At 46.1% G+C, this 21,260-nt stretch overlaps 3 protein-coding genes across 12 annotated transcripts in view; 2 read left to right on the plus strand and 1 right to left on the minus strand.

The window, feature by feature from the left end:
- Positions 1-116: 116 nt before the first annotated feature.
- RPA3 (replication protein A3) lies at positions 117-3,341 on the plus strand. Its single transcript, XM_069960619.1, has 4 exons — positions 117-270; positions 631-705; positions 909-1,017; positions 2,969-3,341. The coding sequence occupies exons 1-4, from the start codon at positions 169-171 to the stop codon at positions 3,049-3,051; spliced, it is 369 nt and encodes a 122-aa protein (XP_069816720.1). The 5' UTR covers positions 117-168; the 3' UTR covers positions 3,052-3,341.
- Positions 3,342-6,272: 2,931 nt separating this feature from the next.
- On the minus strand, positions 6,273-19,423 carry MIOS (meiosis regulator for oocyte development). The gene is made up of 11 exons (XM_069959360.1): positions 19,273-19,423; positions 16,672-17,989; positions 15,928-16,026; positions 14,529-14,786; positions 13,146-13,315; positions 11,689-11,754; positions 11,365-11,523; positions 10,015-10,167; positions 9,104-9,308; positions 8,856-8,985; positions 6,273-7,141 (listed from the first exon to the last, which is right to left on the minus strand). Exons 2-11 carry the CDS (start codon positions 17,972-17,974, stop codon positions 7,045-7,047), a joined length of 2,640 nt encoding a protein of 879 aa, XP_069815461.1. The 5' UTR covers positions 17,975-17,989; positions 19,273-19,423; the 3' UTR covers positions 6,273-7,044.
- Positions 19,289-21,260, plus strand: part of DYNC1I1 (dynein cytoplasmic 1 intermediate chain 1) — a 209,126-nt gene continuing 207,154 nt past the window's right edge. For all 10 annotated transcript variants that reach the window (XM_069959361.1, XM_069959367.1, XM_069959369.1 and 7 more), the window contains exon 1: positions 19,289-19,511. The gene's annotated coding sequence lies outside the window, so the exon portion shown is untranslated. The remainder of the gene's footprint in view (positions 19,512-21,260) is intronic.

The following is a 21,260-nucleotide window of genomic DNA, read 5'->3' on the forward strand; positions in this document are numbered from 1 at the left end:
GCGCCTGAAGCCTCCTTTTGATTGGCTGAACGGGTTAGAAGGCTCGTTCTGATTGGCTGGTGTCTGAGTGGAGCGCGCGGACCTTACGTCAGCGCCGTTTCTGATTGGCTGGTGGGTAACAGGTGGTTTTGTTAGGAGTTTTCCCGCCACATTGTGCGCTGAGGGGAGATGATGGGAGACATCACGGAGGTACCGCGGGCCCGGATCAACACCAGCATGCTGGCCCAGTACATAGGGCAGCCGGTGTGCTTCGTCGGCCGGGTGGAGAAGGTAATATCGATCCCTCACCACAGTTATAGCTTTTGGATTTCTGATGAAGAAGGAATGCTGAGACTTGTAGTTCCCCTCATCCACATATGAGGTTTACGCCTTCAGGCCTCGTTCACATGACTGACTCTTTAGTCAGGTATCTGGGGGTTATCCTCTCCTGGTGTTAAAAAGCTTAGATACAGTTAGATACCCTCTGAGGATACCTCTAAGCATTGAGTTCTTTTGTAGTGATATTTCTGCAGATTTAAGTGAGGCCCACACGGGCTGTAACAATCCACAATTCAATGCAATTGTATGGATGACTGCACATTGCATAGGATTTATTCTGATGCCCTTGATGACTGTTTTTCTCTGTGACAGGTTCACCCAACGGGGACGTCATTTGTCCTGTCCGATGGAGCCGGAAAGAACACCACGGTGGAGTTATCAGAACCGGTAAGTAACTGTTTCTGTATTGGTTCCTTATGATTTTCACAATATCTGCTTGCTGTCATTGAATTGGAGCCTGTATGCCGGGGCCTTTTATCGTCCCCTGGAAGTGACTGCAAGCAGAGGTCTTGACACTATTATAATAGAAAAGTAACTTTTAATAACCCAGCAACCGTTCACCTTTACTAATTTTTTGTTCTATTCCTCAGCTTGATGAAGAATTATCCGGAGTGATCGAAGTTGTCGGTAAAGTTACACAGAAAGCTACAATAATGGGGATCTCCTATGTGCCTTTCAGAGAAGACGTCGCCTCATTTGGTAGGTTAAAGTGTAGAAAAACCCCAAATTGTGGACGTAAATGAGAGGATTATGAATCCAGGGCTGAAAACCCTTGTGAAATCGCATGAAGAATAGAAGTTAGGATCTCACAGTAGATTCGCCGCCATCTTGATGCCTTCTATGAACCTACACACATAGGCAGTGCCTAAAGGCTTCTCCCACGTTCACAGCAGATCCTTATAGGAGCTGGACAACTTGATAAACTTTTTCAGCTTCAGAATTATATAGAAAATGATGATTTTTTTTCATTCTCCTCTGTTTGCTAATTAAGGGGAGGGGGTAAGAGTCCTATTACACGGGACAATGGGGGCCTGATAATAACTGTAAATGAGCGCCGATATGCTAGATTGGCGCTCGTTTACTGGGCCTATTACACGGCCTGATAGTTTAACAAGGGCTGCATGGACATCGTTACCAGTGTCCTTGCAGCCCTTTCTTAAACTGTATACCTATCCATGCTGCAGGGCTCCTCTTGCGCTCTGCCTCTCCCCGGGTCCCGCACGCTGCAGCTTCAGAGCGGCCTGTCTCAGCTAACAGGCCACTCAGCCAATCACTAGCAGCGGCGGTCCAGGCCTGTGATTGGCTGAACGGCCTGTCAGCTCAAACAGGCCTCTCTGAAGCTGGAGAAGCAGAGTGCAAGTGGAGCCCTGCAGACTGGATAGGTAATATATACAGTTTGGAAATCGCCGGCCGCGCACCGCTATTACACGTAGCAATGCGCGGTTGGTGCACGACAACTATAGGTCCAAACCTATATCAATGGTCAGCCGATGATCGTTGTCATCGGCTGATGGTTGTGTTTATTACACGGAGCGATAATCTGCCAGATAGGGCCAATTATTGTTCCATGTAATAGGGCCCTTAGACTCCTGGTTCCGAACACTTATAGTAGCTGCTCGCCCAGACAGTTAGTAACTCAGGTGGTTCCCCTGTTTAGATGGGGTGACAGCTTTGATTTTCAGTGTCATATGCACATGAACTTAGGGACCTATTCTACGGGACGATTATCGTTCAGATTATCGTTAAGTCGTTCGAATCTAAACAATAATCGTTCGGTTGAATAGCAGTTAACGATTAATGACTGAACGAGAAATCCTTGATAGTTTCTTAAGACCTGGACCTATTTTTATCGTTGTTCGTTTGCAAATCGTTCGTATTGAATAAGATGTCGTTCGCAGTAGTGACGAATGCAATAGTGACGACAAGACGACCGCAAGAATGATCATAAGTAACGATTATCGTTTCATGTAAATGGGTGAACGATTTCAGGTCTTCCGCAATAGCTGTTGTTTGTATCGCTTATCGTTAACAATTATGCGAACGATAATCGTCCTGTGGAATAGGGTCCTTAGCTGAGCCTATTTGGCTATCAGGTGTTGCTAGTGTAGTGTTTGTCATACAAAACTTGTAAAACTACAATCCTCCAATCAAGATAATTTAGCACAATGTTCCACAGGATGATGGGAGTTGTAATTTTGCAACAGCTGGAGAGCCATAGGTTGGGAAACACTGTCATACAGAATGTTGACAAGTCTGTGCTGCAGGCCTTAGGTTGTCAGAGCCTGATGTGACTAACTATATCCGACAGGTTGGGGAACACTGCAGTACAGAGTATATAGGGTCCGTATTGTGGGTTGAAGCCTGTTGGGCATGAAGAGAGCCACAGGTTGGAAAACACTGCACTAGTAGGACTAATGTAAAGGTTAGTTCTATGACGCCAACACACACACTCACACTCAGTTGTGAACTTGTCATTCTCATGTACGCTCATTCGGCATTTGATTAACGGTGGCTGACATGGAAAACATGGTCTATTGCTGCATCCAACTATTTCAGCCACTGAACATGTTTGACCATGTAAATGTTACCTGTTCCTTTTATTGCATGGTTTTGCCGTGTCCTCATTCGTTCTTTCTGGTTATTTCTCCAGATCTGAACCTTTACGATGAAGCTGTGAAAATAATCCATGAATTTCCCCAGTATTATCCATTTGGACAGAAAGGAATGGATTAAGTTTTCTCTCTTCCACCCACTGGATCTGGATTCTGCAGCCTGTGACGACCACCTATAATTTATCGTTTTATTACAGCAGCGGGAACTGGCGAATGCTTTTACCTGGGACACAAATGTTAGAACTGTCCCAGCGTGAAGAACAATCCCTTGATATTCACCTGAGGCTGCAGGGTGGTTACACTGACCTCTCTGCCTGAATATATTGAGGGCTGGAGAGATCAGGGGTCGGAGTTCCTATGTAAATCTCATGTTGTGTTCCTGTTGGAAATACAGTTATATTATTTTTTAAAGGAGGTGTCTTTAAATTTGAAGCTGTTCTGGATGATGAGTGAAGAGGCTGCAAACATTCTCTGACTTCTATAAGGTCTTGCATTTGTGTACAGCAAAGCTAATTTTGATGCTAAAAACATACTCAATAATAGAGCTCAAGGCTTAGGATATACAGTGAGCGTGAAACAATTCAGAAGCCTAATGTAAGTCCCAATATCAGTAGGAATATTTGGAGTATATATACACCTATAGGAAAATTCTATAGGTGGTTCATATACAGGGAACTTGGGTTATGTGGTTGAAGCTCAGTTGCACACTGTCGTTTGGGAAAACTTTTGACATGGTCAAAAGTTTTGATCGGTCCGGGTCTGTACTGTTTTGGAGAACGAGTGGGAGAGGTTGCTCTGATGTGGCTCCACTCCCACACTTACACAGAGCAGGGAGAGGACGAGCTGCAGTCCTTTCCAAATCGGTATGAGGCTTAACACTCAGACCAATCAAAACCTTGGATGTGTTTCTAAGGCATGTCAAAAGTTTTCCCAAATTACAGTGACACGTTAACATTCATAGAGATGAGTGAATTTTGAGTTGATTCATTTAGTCTCTAAAACAGCCTATTGTGGTAATTTTTTTTTCTATTTCTGTGAGCTTATTGATAACAGAAATCAAGGGGCTAAGCCTATGGACCAGGTCCACATGGCCCTCTGGATGTTGGAAAACTACCAATCACGTCATGCCTTGTCAAAGTTTTTGGTTGAGCGGGCATGATGGGAATTGTAGTTTTGCTGCAGTGTGACACCTGTGCAATAGAATAGATCATTACTCGTGTGGGAGCCATGGCGCATGGTATTGCAACTTTTGGGCATTTTGGTTTATTTCCAGACTTTTCAAATACATAGGGGGAGGTTTATGAAACATGGTGTAAAGTGGTTGCTAGGGGCAACTGAGCTAGTTTCAATCAGATTCCCCCTTTCCTTCCTCACAGACTCTTTGGAAAATGAAAGGTGCAATCTGATTGGTTGCTAGGTGCAACAGAGCCAGTTTCCCTTTACACCATGATTCATAAATCTCCCCCTTAGTCTCTATAAGTGCCAAACTAAAACTGGCATTGGTATGACTTAATGGCTCTTGCAGTTTGTTGGGCCTTTGTGTGCATGTGTATATAGGATAGGTCAGAGGACTGCACATATGTGGTCTCTCAGCACATGCACCAAAGTAGATGTTTCTTTCCTACCATTGGTACTAAACGTCATTACACAATGGCTTAGGCCTGTATTTCCTATCCATGAATCTCCAACTGTTACAAAACTACTACTCCCATCAGATCACTGCCAGAAATTGTAATTTTGAATGCTGGAGCGCCAGATACTTAGGAACAGTTTCTTAAATGTTAACAAAAGTGTATCTGTTATGACATGCAAAAAATACCAGCAAATATATAGGTTATGCTTGCATATTATGTATGCTGTCTATTGCTCTGTTTAGCTTTCCATTGTGCTGCTGATGCTTTTGAGCCGGTGGGCGGAGTCTTGATCACTTTACCCATCTGCAGTGCACAGCTGCTGGCCAATCAGCTTTCGCCTTCACTGGGCCGAGTGACATCACTTCCTGCATTTGTGTGTTGTTTTTTTCATTACTAAAGACCAGATAGCCTTAGAGCAGGAATGGAAAACGTTTGGCCCTCCAGCTGTCGCTAAACTACAATCCCCATACTGCTGGGCATGATGGGAATACAACAGCGGGAGGGCCGAAGGTTCCCCACCACTGCCTTAGCTGCAGTTTCCCAATAAGTGAGATACCTGGTGGTAAATGTATAGCATTGGATTTAATAGAAAACAGGCAAAAAAAATAAAAAAAATAGCAAAGATGTAGTATATCACCTCCCCTGCTGATATAATTGTATTGGTAACAATTAATGATGCGTTTACACAGGCAGATTTTTTTTTTTTTTTTAAGCCAAAGCCAGGAACAGACCAGAAGCGGGTCATAAAGGAAAGACTGATTCCTCCTTTTTTCAAATCCATTCCTGGCTTTGGCTTCCAAAATCTATTAGATAAATCTGCCTGTGTAAACGCACCATTAATCGCTCTGACCCACACCAATCATAGGAACAGGCTGGGAGAGGCAGGTGGCTGTGCATAGAGTATACCTGTCATGAGGTTTGTGGCTCGAAGATCAGGTTACCATGGAAACATCCTCACCCAGCATGGACGTATCTATGGTAACCTGACTGCATGTCAGTCAACAAAAGCTTCATAACAGCAGATATTCTAGAACTTAGGCTGAGTTCACACTGCATTTTTGCAATCAGTTTTGATCCGTTCTTCCATTGTAAAAAAAAAAAATCAAAACGGATCAGTTTTTTTTTTTTAACGGACACAAATAGTGTCAGCTGTTTTTGTGTCTGTCAAAAAAAAAACGGATCTGTTTTGATCCTTTTTTTTTACAATGGAAGTCAATGGGAAAAACTAATACACACAAATGCATCCATTTTTTGCAGAAAAACAGATTGCAAAAATGCAGTGTGAACCCAGCCTTATACCTCTAGTTATACAGACTGGCATATGAGTTTCTTTCGTATGCTGGGCTGTAAAGCTAGAGGTCAGGAGTGAAGCCGTGCTCTTCTCAGCTTCTTCGTATGATCAGTGTGGGACACTGAAGTGATACAAATGTATCTCCTACATCATCTGAAGCCTGCTTCTCTGTAAGGCCCCGTTCCCACTGAGGAAAGGTAGCGGAATTCCGCGACGGAATTGTCCGCCGTGGAATGCAGTTAGACTCCCATTATGAGCGGGAGGCTATGGGAGGCGCACGCTCCTGCTCTATACGCGCTGAAGAATGAACATGTTCATTCTTCAGCGCGGACAGGGCAGGAGCGCGCGCCTCCCATAGACTCCCATTATGAGCGGGAGGCTAACGGCATTCCGCGGCAGACAATTCAGTCGCGGAATTCCGCTACCTTTGCTCAGTGGGAACGGGGCCTTAGGATAGAGACTTTTGAAAATTAGATTAAAGGTTAGCTTCATATATACTGGATTCACAGCAAATTTCACACAGAGTTTGCAATGGAATCTGCTGCGGAACCTGGTAGTATAAAGGTCTATGGGGTTACATATCTGCAGCAGAACTTTCATTCCTCTATGGATATTTAACCCCACACTACCCCCAGCCTGGAGCATACAGACCCCTCCTACAGTATAGCGAGTGCAGCTCTGAAGTATAATACAGGATCAGTAACATATGTACACAGTGACTTATCTTAGACACAGGTAATGTAGCAGGGTTAAGAAAAAGAAAAAAAAAAAAACCCCAGCAATATTTCCAGATTCTTTTAGTAGTTAATGATGAATTGGTGAAAACCAGAATGGCACCTTCAGCTCTGGTCCACAGCTGGCTGACATGAGAGGTATAGCATTGGCAATCTGAAGAATTAAAATTGAGAACATTTCCCTTCCTACTAAGTAAGGACACCATGTCATATAACCATCTGCATTATGCCGATCATAGTCCTTCCAGCTTCCTGTCCATATACAAATCCCTTATTACTATATAACACTGAGGAATCTTCTGTACCATCCAAAATGTTATTTGAACATTCTATAACAAGTCTGTGGTGTATAAAACGTCTCCTGGCACCATGCAGCTTGTAGAGAACTTGCTTCCCAAAGACGTAGGTGAAGCTCGGCCAAGTCTTACACGAGGCTGTCTCAGATGAGGGCAGACTTAGGGCTGTACAGTCTCTGCAGGAACCAGGTTGCCTGTTGTGTCCAGCTGCATACACTTACAGGAGCACGCCGACACCGGGCACTCCGTATGGTCTCTGTAAAACATGAAGAAATAGGCAACCAATCAGAAACCACCATGCTATTACAGGTAAGGGTCGCAAATGTATCATTCATGTTAACTAGCAGACCTTTAAATTATCCCGTCCCAACCTGCAGCTCCTGCTGTTGCAAAACTACAACTTCCAGTATTGCAGCAGCCATCAGGCATGGTGGGTATTATAGTTTTCCAATATCATAAAGCTACAGCCTAATGCTCAGTGTATGTTACATCAAGCAGGATTTCAGCTCTATCCAGTCCATACTCTGCACAAAGAAGAGGCAGAGGACAGTGCCTTGTGTAATCCTGCAGTGTAGAAGAGGTTATAGAAGGACAATCGTGATGGACTCTACCTTTAAAGTTTACCTGTTAATTAATTTTATTTATTTATTTTTTTTGCAGAAATCAATAGTCCAGGCAATTTTCACAAACTTTTTAATTGGGTTTATTAGCTGAAAAATGCATTTTTATCATGAAAAAGCAGTTTGAAGCTCTCCCCCCTGTCTTCATGGTTTTCTATGGAGAGGGGAGGGGTGGAGGGAGATGAGGCACCAAAACAGGACAAAGTAAATTTACAGCTACATCACCAGGCTATCTCCTCTGAAGTCAGCACTGACCTCTCTGACCTCTGAATAGAGGCGGTCACAAAGCTCCTGCTGTGTAATCCTTTGTTCCCTGCTGCCGACTAGTCTCCCTCCTTCCTCCTCCATAGAACAGACTGGAGCATGTCTGATGCAAAAGATGTGATTTCCTGATAATAAGCAGTGAATGAGAGAGAAGGGAGGGGGGGGCACCTGGGGAAAGTCTTTTTGAATGCAGATAATGGCATATTTGCCTAATAAACCCAATTACAAGGTTTCTTAATATCGCCTGTACTATTAATTTGCAAAAATGACATTGACACTTTAAGCCACTTGGGCTTCATGCATATCACCCCAATTGGGGGGGGGGTGATGTGGTGGAGAAAAGCTCCCTACCAGAATATCCTTGGTCCAGGATGCTCCCAATAGTCTGAATCCGTCACAGTGAATGCAACAGAGTAGAGAAAGAGGAGATGTCGTATAGCGGCCCTGCTCAGCACAAGTCTCCCAGTTGTATAAGGTAACCTAAATGTAGATTTAGGCTGTGTTCACACGCTGAACAAAGAACAGCCATGAACTGCTGTTGTATAAAGCTTTAATACGGACCGTGGGTAGCATTAAACAACGGCCATTTGCGGCGGAACGGTTGTTTGTACAGTGGTGAACACGGCCTGAATCTACATTTTGTTTACCTTATACGACTGGGAGATGTACGAGATCCATCTCCTTTCCCTGTATTGCGGTTGATGTACCTCCTCAGGATTACACGTCTGACAGATACTTCAGGTGCCGCTTATTGTTCTCCTCCACCTACTACTAGAACATACTAGAATACTGACAGGGGGAGGTCTGACAGCAGTCATTCCTCCGCTCACAACCAGGCTGAGAAAACTTGCCGAACTGTTCGGGTTCGGCAACACTCTCTAAACCTAAATGCTCGGCCTTTGACTGGAGAAGTTGGAAGCCATAGACTGTATCCATACGTTCCTGGCATCCAACTTCTCCAGCCACCTGGAGTTAAGAGCAGAGCGTTCAGGTTTGGAGAACATTGCCGCAGCTGAATAGTCCCACAAGTCCGCTCTACCTACTAATATTACTCTCTAACCTGCTTCCCCCTATTCTGCTCCTCACCTGAACCAGCTCATCATATGCCCGGCGTGCCCACCGTGCCGGCAGTTGTGACACCATGTGAACCAGTTGTTGAACTGCGCCACCTTCTTCTCCTTGCTGAGGTCTATCTTCTCGTCAGACTTTGATGTTCCTAAACAGAGGACAAATGTATTACAGGGGGGGTAATCCATAACGTAACTACCATTTTAGCTGCGGAGGGGGGTGGTACTTGTCCCCTCTTATGGTGCAAAGGAGCACAATTCATTTACCTGGACTGCTAGAGACCGGATTTCCCATGTTAATAAGACAAAGAGCACAGCGGGGGAGAGGCTTCCGGCAGCCGGGGCAGCTGGTGAACTTGGACTTGGTCGGTGACCCGCTGACTCCATATTGACTGAATCCGCGGCCTTGGTGCGGTACAGAGGAGCAGCTATACGAGATGGACTTCCCACAGAAGTTACAGCTGACAAACACCTGCAGAATAAGACTACAGCTGACTACAGGCCCATTATAGACAATCCACCAGTCCGTTCTTTCATTGAAAAAAAAAAAAATATAGGGCAAATAAGGAAGCAAGCGACTCAAAGTGTGGAGACCATGTGACCCCTGTCCACCCCTGAAAGTCTACAATGGTCATCAGGACTGGGGCAATGGAGGAAGGCCAGTGGTTTGATGGGTCACATTCTCCATCATGTGGACAGCGGGGTGCATTGAAGACGTTACTGTGACACCGACCACCTACCTAACCATTGTACACACAATGGCAGCAGATAATGCCCCGGGGGCTGCACTGCAGACATTGTACAGGAGTGAGGAAAATGACAAAGATCAAGCTGGTGACTTGTCCTCCAGATTCCCCAGATCTCAACCTGATCGATCATCTGTGGGGTGTGCTGGATAGACAAGTCCCATCCATGGAGACTGCACCGATCACCTCACAGGATCTGCTGTTGATCCCACGAGGAGGGTGTCACAGGGATATTGGGGGGGGGGGGGGGGGGGACACAATACACAGCTATGGGGTCCACATCGCAGAGCTATGGAGTTTGGGGGGACACATCACAGGGCTATGGGGGTCAGGGCCAACATGTGTCAGGGTGGTTACGCTGTTCTGACTGGTCAGTGTACACAGCCGCACAGGATATCATACAGTTACTGCAGCGTCCCCATAAGAACAGACCTGTGCTAGTGGTTTAGAGCTGGGGTCCAGTTTACTCCGGTGAATATCAAACTCAGCTCTTTTATGCCAAAACCTCCAGGCGTCCAGCAGGTTCCTGTAGTTCTCTATCCAGTACTGGACCCGCTCGTCCTTGAGCACATCCGATGGCGATCCCTGCAGTGAAGCACAATAGTGATGCTAAGAATATACGTATATTTCCATTTAATACAAGATCCTTACAATGATATTCTGCAGACAAAACTTATTTTGCAGCAGCAGAAAAGCAATTTCCTGCACTGGAATCAAGAGGGTGGGAGGGCTTTCAGCTCTAGGAAAGAATTCCTGTACTAAAGTAAATAGACTGCAGAGCTGTATCCTGCACTGGGGATCATGAGACTACAGCATGTAACTACTGCAGCCATCTATTATATAGATTTAGTGAAATATAAAACTGCTATTGTTGTATCTTGAGTTGCATTCACCTCTAAGGGCCCTATTACAAGGGACGATTATCATGCGAAAAACCGTTAAATCGTTCAAATTTAAACGATAATCGTTCTGTGTAATTGCAGGCAATGATCGAAAAATCGTTCGTATGTCGTTAATCGTTGATTTAGATCTGAACCTAAAATTATCGTTAATCGTTCGCTGTAATTCCACATTCATTCGCTCAAGTTCCGCATTTTTTCACTAATCGTTCAGTGTAATAGCACATTGCCCATTTTTTCCCTGAGATCGGAAGGAATAAACGATCGCAATAACGATCGTATGTAACGATTATCGTTCTGTGTAATATGGCAAACGATATCAGGTTAACGAAAACCTGATTGTGATTGTTTATCGTTAGTCGTTAAAAATCGTTCCATGTAATAGGACCCTTAGTGCAACTATGTAAACCCAATATGGATTTCACCATGAGTGACACAACATATCCATGTGATCAAACCAGAGAGGGGAGATTTAGAGGGGTACTCCTCTTTAAATCAACTGGTGTCAGAATGTTATATAGATTTGTAATTTACTTTTATTAAAAAAAAAAAAAAAAATCCCCAGTCTTCCAATATTTACCAGCTGCTGTATGTCCTGCAGGAAGGGGTGTATTCTCTCCAGTCTGACACAGCGCTCTCTGCTGCCACCTCTGTCCATGTCAGGAACTGTCCAGAGCAGCAGCAAATCCTCATAGAAAACCTCTCCTGCTCTGGACAGTTCCTGACATGGACAGAGGTGGCAGCAGAGAGGACTGTGTCAGACTGTAAAGAATACACCACTTCCTGCAGGACATACATCAGCTGATAAGTACTGGAAGCACAAAAGTACAAATCTATAACTTCCTGAAACCAGTTCATCTTAATTTTTTTTACTGGTACTCACATGCAGCATGCAGTAACTCGCCGTCTGGACGTCCCCCGTTCTATCCACATAGCTCTCTATCAGGTCCACCCCATCCTTGGTCAGGCCGGTCAGCACGATCCCCTCCAGGTTCCCGACCTCCTTCATGTCCTGGGTCAGCTTGTCTATGTATTTAATTAACTGCAATAAATAAAAGGGGCCACATGAGAACAGTACAAAGCGGCGAGAGAGTATATAGATGGAGTATACATCAGCAATGGTGGCCGATGGCTGCATGTAAGCAGCAGAATATTGGTCAGCATCAGCCAGTACTATATGACTCTGTAAGTGATGATGATGTCTCACCTGAGCGTCGTTCAGGAACAAGCAGGCGAAGGCCACCCGATCCCTCACGGCCATGGTGCAATCAAACTAACAATAGAGAGATAAGGAGCGTGCGTTAGTAGAAGAGACATTCACGGCCTCTCGTATCTTACTGACCAATCCACAGGTGTCGTCACTCAGGAGCTGCAACTCTGGGAGGAGAGAGTGGCCTCTTGTGGTTGGAAGTATAATGCAGCTTCCAGCCAGAAGAGTGATTGACAAGGACGGGAGCCAATAGCAGCACCGCAGTTAACTGTATGTGCTCCTAATAAGAAGCGTGAACAGTTAAGGGGTTATCCAGCGCTCCAAAAACATGGCCACTTTCCCCCTACTATTGTCTCCAGTTTGGGTGGGGTTTTGAAACTCAGTTCCATTGAAGTAAATGGAGCTTAATTGCAAACCACACCTGAACTGGAGACAACAGTAGGGGGAAAAGTGGCCATGTTTTGGTAGCGCTGGATAACCCCTTTAAAGGAAACCTTTCACCCTTGGGTAGAGCGGGCGGGCTCAGCCCCTGGGTACCGGGGTGAAAGGTTTCCTTTAAGGGCCAGCAGTAGCAGCGCATGCCCAGCTTCTGGTGCTTGACTGGGCTGCCATGCAATGTATCCAGAATTCTGGACAGTTTTCAGATGTGCATCCAAAGCTGCCTGGAATTCTGGATGCCCCCATACGGTTATATGATTTCCAGCAGGGACATCTGAAAATCCTGAAGGGTATTTGTGCCAAATAGAACACTACGGGTCAGGAAAGCTATACTTTTTCTTAAAGTGCCACTGTCGTCTTTTTTTTTTTTTTTTTTTGCAGAAATCAATAGTACAGGTGATAAGAAACTTTGTAATTGGGTTTATTAGCCGAAAAATGCATTTTTATCATGAAAAAACAGTTTGAAGCTCTCCCCCCTGTCTTCATGGTTTTCTATATAGAGAGGGGAGGGTTGGAGGGAGATGAGGCACCAAAACAGAACAACAAAGCGTTAATTTACAGCTACATCACCAGGCTCTCTCCTCTGACAGTCAGCACTGACCTTTGAATACCACTTTCACACAGCTCCCGCTGTGTAATCCTTTGTTCTCTGCTGACGACTAATCTCCCTCCTCCCCTCTCCATAGGTTACACAGGGCTCGACTGATGTAAAAGAGTGGAGATTTCCTGATAATAAGCAGTGAATGAGAGAGGAGGGGGGGGGGGGGGGGGCTGGGGAAAGTCTTTGTGAATGCAGATAATGGCATATTTGCCTAATAAACCCAATCACAAAGTTTCTTAAAATCGCCTGGACTATTGATTTCTGGAAAAAAACAAACAACAAACACAACAGTGACACTTTAAATATAAGGGGGTCTAACGGTATGTTCCCAGTAAGGAATATGCACGGAAACGGACATGTCAATTCTTTGGGCAGACAGTGGAGATTGAGAATCCATCATGGGGAACCAACCTACCAGGACGGTGTCGAAGCATCCGGGGTCGCTGGTGAGGAAAGCGAACATGACGGCAAGGTAAGGGTTACTCAGCTGATTCCGCAGGGAGCTGCACATCTCTCTCCACAGAGAATTCTTCTCATCTGTATATCCGGAGAGCGCCATCGCCACAACATTCAGATTTAGATCGCCTGCAGGGAGGTGACAACCGGTCAGTGACAACGCCATGCATCACAATGGTCATCTGGTGCATGTAGGATTGGTCACTGGGCAGGGATCCCCAGGTATATTTCACATTAAAGTGAACCTGTCAGCTCCCGGGTCCTACCTAAGGTGCGGACTGTGCTGTAGCTGGCAGTCCCCTAGTGAGCATGGTCCCATCTGGCAATTTGTCCGTGCAGTGGATTATGCACAATCTCAGATCTCCTACTGTAATGAAGAGTCAAAGAGGAGTTGTGGTTTAATGTTTGTGCCGTACTCTGGCCACCGCACCACTCCCTCCTCACTCTTCTTCATGAATAATCAATGCAGCCCGGCCTCCTGCTCGCTCAGCTGTCAGTCAGTGTCTGCCAACAGAGGACTGATCTGCAATCAGATATAGTTGGATCTCCTAAGCCTGTGCAGGAGCTATGGTCTAGGGGTAACCTACCTGTCTAGAGACCAGCAACAGTTTTTCTTTGGTTCGAATCCCCTTATGGAAATTAAATATACTTAGTTTTTTTTATCTCATTGTAACAGTAAGACTATTTATTTAATCTCATCTTTGTATTAAAAAAGACTGATTGGGAATTCTTAGCACTTCTGATACAATAATGAGAAAGTTATTTTTTTTCTTCTCATTATTGTATCAATTTCAGAAGTGCAAAGAATTCCCAATCAGTGCTTTTTTAATACAAAGATGAGAAAAAAATAGTCTTACTGTTATGATGAGAAAAAAAACTAAATAGGTTTATTTCATTTCCACCAGGGGATTCGAACCAAAGAAAACAAACTGTTGCTGGTCTTAGACAGGTGAGTTACCCCTATACCACAGCTCCAACACAGGAAATAAGGTTCATCTATATCTGATTGCAGATCAGTCCTCTCTAGGCAGATACTGACTGACAGCTGAGCGAGCAGGAGGTCGGGCAGCATTGATTATTCATGAAGGAGAGGGAGGAGGAAGGAAGGGTAAGGTGTGCCAGAGTGCGGCACAAACGCTGAGCCACAACTCTTTATTGACTCTTCTTTACAGTAGAAAACCTGAGCATAATCCGCTCCACCGACATTACCAAAAGATAGCGTGCTCACTAGGGGACTGCCAACTACGTCCCATGGTCAGCACCTTAGGTAGGGCCCGGGAGCTGACAGATGAGGGGCAGACCCTTATCCTAAACGTTTCTAGAATAATAGAGAGGGCGATACCTTTCCCGCTAGACGCCCCCTTGTTCAGGATCTGGATGGCGCGGCGGATATCTAGGTTAAACAAGGCGATGGCCGCCGCTCTCTCCCATTCCCCTTCCTGCTCCAACGAGGTCAGAAAAGGTCCGATATCTGTGTCCGATCCTTTCTTCCTCCAGCCGCAAAGCTGCAGAGCCAAACTCCGCTCCTCACTGACATAATGGACAACGTCCACCTGCCGGTCAGAGCCGCTCCAGCTGCTCCGCACACTCTCCGTCGTTCCTGATTCACAAAGAGAAACATTACAGGTTGTAGGATATACCGTATACTGCCGACACACAACAGGATGATTATACTGCACCAGCAGAACAGTGAGTGCAGCTCTGGAGTATAATACAGGATGTAACTCAGATCAGTAATATATGTACACAGTGACCCCACCAGCAGAATAGTGAGTGCAGCTCTAGGTATAATACAGGATGTAACTCAGGATCAGTACAGGATAAGTAGTGTATGTACACAGCGACCCCACCAGCAGAATAGTGAGTGCAGCTCTGGGGTATAATACAGGATCAGTAATGTAATGTGTATATACAGTGACCCCACCAGCAGAATAGTGAGTGCATCTCTGGAGGATAATACAGGATGTAACTCAGGATCAGTAATGTAATGTATGTACACAGTGACCCCACCAGCAGAATAGCGAGTGCAGCTCGGGTATAATACAGGATGTAACTCAGGATCAGTAATGTATGTACACAGTGACCCCACCAGCAGAATAGTGAGTGCAGCTCTGGAGTATAATACAGGATGGAACTCAGGATCAGTAATGTATATACACAGTGACCCCACCAGCAGAATAGTGAGTGCAGCTCTGGGGTATAATACAGGATCAGTAATGTAATGTGTATACACAGTGACCCCACCAGCAGAATAGTGAGTGCATCTCTGGAGGATAATACAGGATGTAACTCAGGATCAGTAATGTATATACACAGTGACCCCACCAGCAGAATAGTGACTGCAGCTCTGGAGTATAATACAGGATGTAACTCAGGATCAGTAATGTAATGTATGTACATAGTGACCCCACCAGCAGAATAGTGAGTGCAGCTCTGGGGTATAACTCAGGAGCAGTAATGTAATGTATGTACACAGTGACCCCACCAGCAGAATAGTGAGTGCAGCTCTGGGTATAATACAGGATGTAACTCAGGATCAGTAATGTATATACACAGTGACCCCACCAGCAGAATAGTGAGTGCAGCTCTGGAGTATAATACAGGATGTAACTCAGAATCAGTACAGGATCAGTAATGTATATACACAGTGACCCCACCAGCAGAGTATGTATCTATGGGCGACCTCAGCAATAACCACACATCAGTAAATGACATATGGATCACATTTGTAATCTTCTTACCCAGTGATGATTTCACGATTGCTTTGATCCCAGCATAAACCAATGATCCTTTGTTGCTTGTAGATTTCTGGTCTATGTCTTCTGTATACTGCTTCATAAGTATTTATTATGTATAGGAAAACATCACACATCATATACAATATACAATATCATTACTGCCCCCTGTATATATGTCTATAGGAGGGTCTGGGGGGGGGGCATGCTGCACGCCTGGCTTCTATTTAAAAATCTTCAATCTTCCAGTACTTATCAGTAGGAAGTGGTGTATTCTCTCCAGTGTGACAGTACTCTCTGCTGCCACCTCTGTCCATGTCAGGAACTGTTCCGAGCAGCAGCAAATCCCCATAGAAAACCTCTCCTGCTCTGGACAGAGGAGGCAGCAGAGAGCACGGTCAGATTGGAAAGAATACACCGCTTTCTGAAGGGCATACAGCAGCTGATAAGTACTGGAAGACTGGAGAATTTTTTTAAATATAGTAAATTACAAATCTGTATAACTTTCTGACATCAGTCGGTTTCAAAGAAAACAATTTTCGGTGGAGTACCCCTTTAGGATCAAGTCCCTTGTCCTGGTTGCGGCCACTGAATGTGGTAGGTAACTTCCACAGAGTTGTCACTTCATCTAGTTTTGGCTCCCTGACTACTCAGTGGTCGCAACCAGGATGGAGGAGGCAAAGGGCCAATTATGAGGCTCCTTACAGAAACCTTTAAGACGACTTTTCAGGTGTTCCCCTTTAAGGATATAGTGCAATGTGTACCAGAGGGACTTGAGCTGAGGGTCTTCATTCCCGGCCAGCAGATGGTTCCTCCAGACCTGCTCGGTGTCCAGGCCGTAGCGGGATATGGCCCTGAGCCGCATCTTAGTGGCGATATCCCTCTCTATGGAGGAGTCCTTGCCCTCCTCGGTGCACTCGTACAGCTGCCGGCTGCAGGCCCACATCAGGGAGGTGGTCGGGCTCCAGGCCAGGGAGATGCGCTCAAACACTGTGAAGTCCGACATGGTCCTGTTGGGGGTGACCACCACCATCCGGTTCTGGCTGGTGGGATGCCAGGCGAAGGAGGCGATGTAGTTGTCACAGGGCTGGACGCTGCGCTCTATGATGGTGGGCTCAGTCTCGTCCCCGATGGGCGTGGGGGTGTGCTGCATGTCGTACAGCCGGATTATATTACTGTCCCGGGTCAGGGTGGCCAGTAACCCCGTCCTGGTCGGGCACCAGGCCACTTTGCTCAGCGGCTTCGGCTGCTCCGTCAGGGTCAGGACCGGCTTCTCAAACTTCCTAAGGTCCCAGATGGCCACCTGGCCCTCGAAGAAGGAAGCCACCCTGTCGTGGAAGTGGGGGTCCACCGTCACCCCTTGCACCGCTTTGGTGTTGACAAAGATTTTCTGGTTGGTGTTCCGGAGGTCAAATATGGCCAGGTTCCGGTGCATGCCGGCCAGGAGCAGCTTCTGGTCCCTGGGCAGCCAGGACAGAGAGAGGCAGGCGTCGTTCTGGCCCAGCTCGTATAGGGGCTTGGTCACCACCAGGCTGGTTTCGTTGTCGCCGGTGGACAGGCGGACCTTCTCCATGGGGACGGTGGCCTCGGGGGTGTACTTGCTGCTGATGTCCCAGATCAGGACCGAAAAGTCAGCCCTGTGCTTGTCCAGGCCGGCCGCCAGCCAGTTACTGTCCAGCGGGTTCCAGGCCAGGGTGTTGCACTGTCGGGCGTGTTTCGGGACAAACTCCTTCCCGATCAGGTCTCGGCACTTGGAGTTGTGGTCTTGGCCCAGGCTGGTCAGCACCACCCGGCCGTTAGCCTGACCGACGGCCAAGAGGCACTCCGGGTCGTATTTTGGATACCAGGCCACGCATTTCATGTAGGGGGTGTCGGAGTTGATGGCCAGGAGGGTGGCGGTGGTCTCCTCGGAGAGGCGCAACGATCCGGCTTTCAGCTCCGAGTTGGTGTTGGCCCTGGACTCGATGTGATAGAGGATGAGCTCAGAGTCACAGACCACAAAGCGGTCCACATGGTGCGGAGCCCACAGGATGTCCGGCTTAGAGCCGCTCATGGTTACTGGTCAGCGCTGAAATAAAAAAACACAAGAATGAGGAGGATAAAGGTGACGGACATGTTATACTGCTTATACTAGTCTCTGCTGCTTGTTCAGTGTCTGACAGATCGGTGACACCAGAAGTCTGATCCACATCTCACACTATAGGGTCTCTGTGTATACCTATGAGATGCAGCTTCACCCTGTCTGCCTGTGATAGGAGTCTCCAGGTGAAGCTGCATCTCATAGGATACAATGGAGAAACTACAAACAGCTCAGGACTCAGGATCAGTAATGTAATGTATGTACACTGTGACCTCACCAGCAGAATAGTGAGTGCAGCTCCGGGGTATAATACAGGATGTAACTCAGGATCAGTACAGGATCAGTAATGTATGTACACAGTGACCCCCACCAGCAGAATAGTGAGTGCAGCTCTGGGGTATAATATAGGATGTAACTCAGGATCAGTAATGTAATGTATGTACACAGTGACCCCACCAGCAGAATAGGGAGTGCAGCTCTGGAGTATAATACAGGATGTAACTCAGTATCAGTAATGTAATGTATGTACACAGTGACCCCACCAGCAGAATAGTGAGTGCAGCGCTGGAGTATAATACAGGATATAACTCAGGATCAGTAATGTAATGTATGTACACAGTGACCCCACCAGCAGAATAGTGAGTGCAGCTCTGGAGGATAATACAGGATGTAACTCAGGATCAGTAATGCAATGTATGTACACAGTGACCCCACCAGCAGAATAGGGAGTGCAGCTCTGGAGTATAATACAGGATGTAACTCAGGATCAGTAATGTAATGTATGTACACAGTGACCCCACCAGCAGAATAGTGAGTGTAGCTCTGAAGTATAATACAGGATATAACTCAGGATTAGTAATGTATGTACACCGTGACCCCACCAGCAGAATAGTGAGTGCAGCTCTGGGGTATAATACAGGATGTAACTCAGGATCAGTAATGTATGTATGTACACAGTGACCCCACCAGCAGAATAGTGAGTGCAGCTCTGGGGTATAATAGAGCCGAGTGCAGACATTCTATGGAAGAGGCAGCTGTGTGTGTGTGTGTATATATATATATATATATATATATATATATATATATATATATACACACACACACACACACACACCGTATCACGTGCAGCTCACACACTTGCCATCATACACACTAGACGACCCTGCAGAAGTTCTGCCGCCATAATGGCAGCCATAGAACTACAAGTCCCATGGTGCTTTGCAGTCTCCCGGGGTATGCCGGGACATTCAGGTGCCTTCTGCCTGTGTTACCTTCCGCAGGGTGAGGAGCAGGGCCCCGCAGCCGCCGCCGGTGACACCCGGGACAGCACGGACACTGAAGCTGACGGCCGCGTCTACAGCGGAGCGGCGCCTGCTGAGTATGACGTCATCACAAAGGGCGTGACCTCTCGGGGAAGGGGCGGAGCCTCGGGAGTTTGCTCTAAATATAGGAAGTGGAAGCAGCGTGCCTGACTACAGGGTGATCGCTTGAATGAAGTACCCGGATACAGGTGTGACGTCAGCGGTCATGTGGCGCTAGTGGTCACATGACTAGTCTATTTAAAGGCGCCGCGCGGTGCGGTTTTTTTTCTGTCTGGTGTCACCAGTGACGTAATAGAACGGTGTATAGATCAGCATAGCACAATATATGATGCAAGAAGTATGTGGATTGGTAGATGTCAGTATAAATAGCATAGACACAGACTGAGTGTTCACCACCCCTGATGAAGCTGTCACAGGGAAACGTGGTGGGCAGTGTTCTTCTTTATGTATAGACAAGTGGGGATTGGATCATGCTGTAACCATAGATTATTGTTCCCAATGTGAACTATGTAAGAAATAATTCTGCGCCCAAACTATAAACCTTATGTCAGTCTTTCTGCTGTATACAATAGGCTTAGTTACTAACAGCCCCAGTGTTACTGATCCCCTTATTGTGAGTTTCCCGAAACCCGCTATATGTGAACATGGTGTATAAGGCTATGTTCACACTACGTAAATTCCATGGAAATCACGGCCGTTGTTTCAACGGAACTTACGTAGTGCTGCAGGCTGAAGGGATCCCAGCCAGAGTGTATACACAGACATGTCAGTTTTCTGTGAATAGGCGGATGCGCCCGCATCAGAACTCTGCAGCATTAAAGATCATCCGGCCAGTACTGCAGTACCGCCTGAGATGATCTATTCAGAGCCTGGCCAGGTCACGGAACGGCCGGTCTCTTACATAGTGTGAACATAGCCTTATACTGAAATACACAGGAGTTAGTATTAGTTAAAAGGTTTTTATTTAGTTGACATGTTTGATATTGAGATGTTTTATTCATGCACCTTGTCGTCATTGTGTACTTACTTTTGAGAGGATTGGCGGATGTGTTACCGCGCTGCCTCCCCTTGTTCATAAAAATAAAGAAATTAATTTTTTTTTAGTTTCGCCGTTTTTGTTGTACCACAATATCCAGCAAACCGAGAAACGATAGTCCGTGATGATTCTCTGAACACTTCTTGACATGGACAGAGAAGCACTGTGTCAGACTGGAAAGAATACACCATTTCCTGCAGGACATACAGCAGCTGATAAGTACTGGAAGACATGGGATTTTTTAAATAGAAGTAAATTACAAATCTGTATAACTTTCTAACACCAGTTGATTTAAAAGAGTACCTCTTTAAGAGTGTACGTAGTCTTGGTCACATGACACTTTATCAGCTTTTGCTAATTCAAACCTTTTTCCTGGGTTAGAACCAATAGCTGAAATCTAAGCCCATCCCAAGATTTGTCTTGCTTGGTCCAGTGAGAAGAAATGTAGATCTACTCAGTTACCAAGCAAGATACCGGAGCCTTGTCTGCACCAGAGAACCTGCATCCCAGCTATAGGTCACTGCAGTCTGTGATCACTGGGTGGAGTTTCAGGAGTTTATTTCTATATGAAATACAATGCTTTACATCCGCCACTAGGTGTCTCACTTGCTGGAAAACTGCAGTCCAGGCTCCATCACTAAGGCCATCTGGTCTTTAGTAACAGAGAAAAAAAGACGAAATCCAGTAAGTGATGTCAGTTGGCTCAGTGAAGGTGAAAGCTGATTGGTTGGCAGTCGTAGTGGAGTGGTGTCTGCATGGCCGTTATCAGAGCCATGCAGACACCACTCCACATAGCTCCTAGCTACGTCCCTGATGAATGCCCCTAGCAGGAAACGCGTTGGACGCAAAAGATCATACAGTCAATCACTCTGACCTGTGAGAGCCTCGGAATCACGGTAAC

The sequence above is a fragment of the Dendropsophus ebraccatus genome, chromosome 2 (genome assembly GCF_027789765.1).
Source record: "Dendropsophus ebraccatus isolate aDenEbr1 chromosome 2, aDenEbr1.pat, whole genome shotgun sequence".
Taxonomy (NCBI): Eukaryota; Metazoa; Chordata; class Amphibia; order Anura; family Hylidae; genus Dendropsophus; species Dendropsophus ebraccatus.

Coding starts and splice junctions, on each gene's coding strand:
- RPA3 (XM_069960619.1), top strand. CDS start 169: ATGATGGGAGACATCACGGAGGTACCGCGGGCCCGGATCAACACCAGC. Junction 271..630: donor TCGTCGGCCGGGTGGAGAAG/GTAATATCGATC, acceptor TCTCTGTGACAG/GTTCACCCAACGGGGACGTC. Junction 1,018..2,968: donor AGAAGACGTCGCCTCATTTG/GTAGGTTAAAGT, acceptor TTATTTCTCCAG/ATCTGAACCTTTACGATGAA.
- MIOS (XM_069959360.1), bottom strand. CDS start 17,974: ATGAGCGGCTCTAAGCCGGACATCCTGTGGGCTCCGCACCATGTGGAC. Junction 9,309..10,014: donor GCTCTAAACCACTAGCACAG/GTCTGTTCTTAT, acceptor CTTATTCTGCAG/GTGTTTGTCAGCTGTAACTT. Junction 8,986..9,103: donor TCCGGTCTCTAGCAGTCCAG/GTAAATGAATTG, acceptor TCCTCTGTTTAG/GAACATCAAAGTCTGACGAG.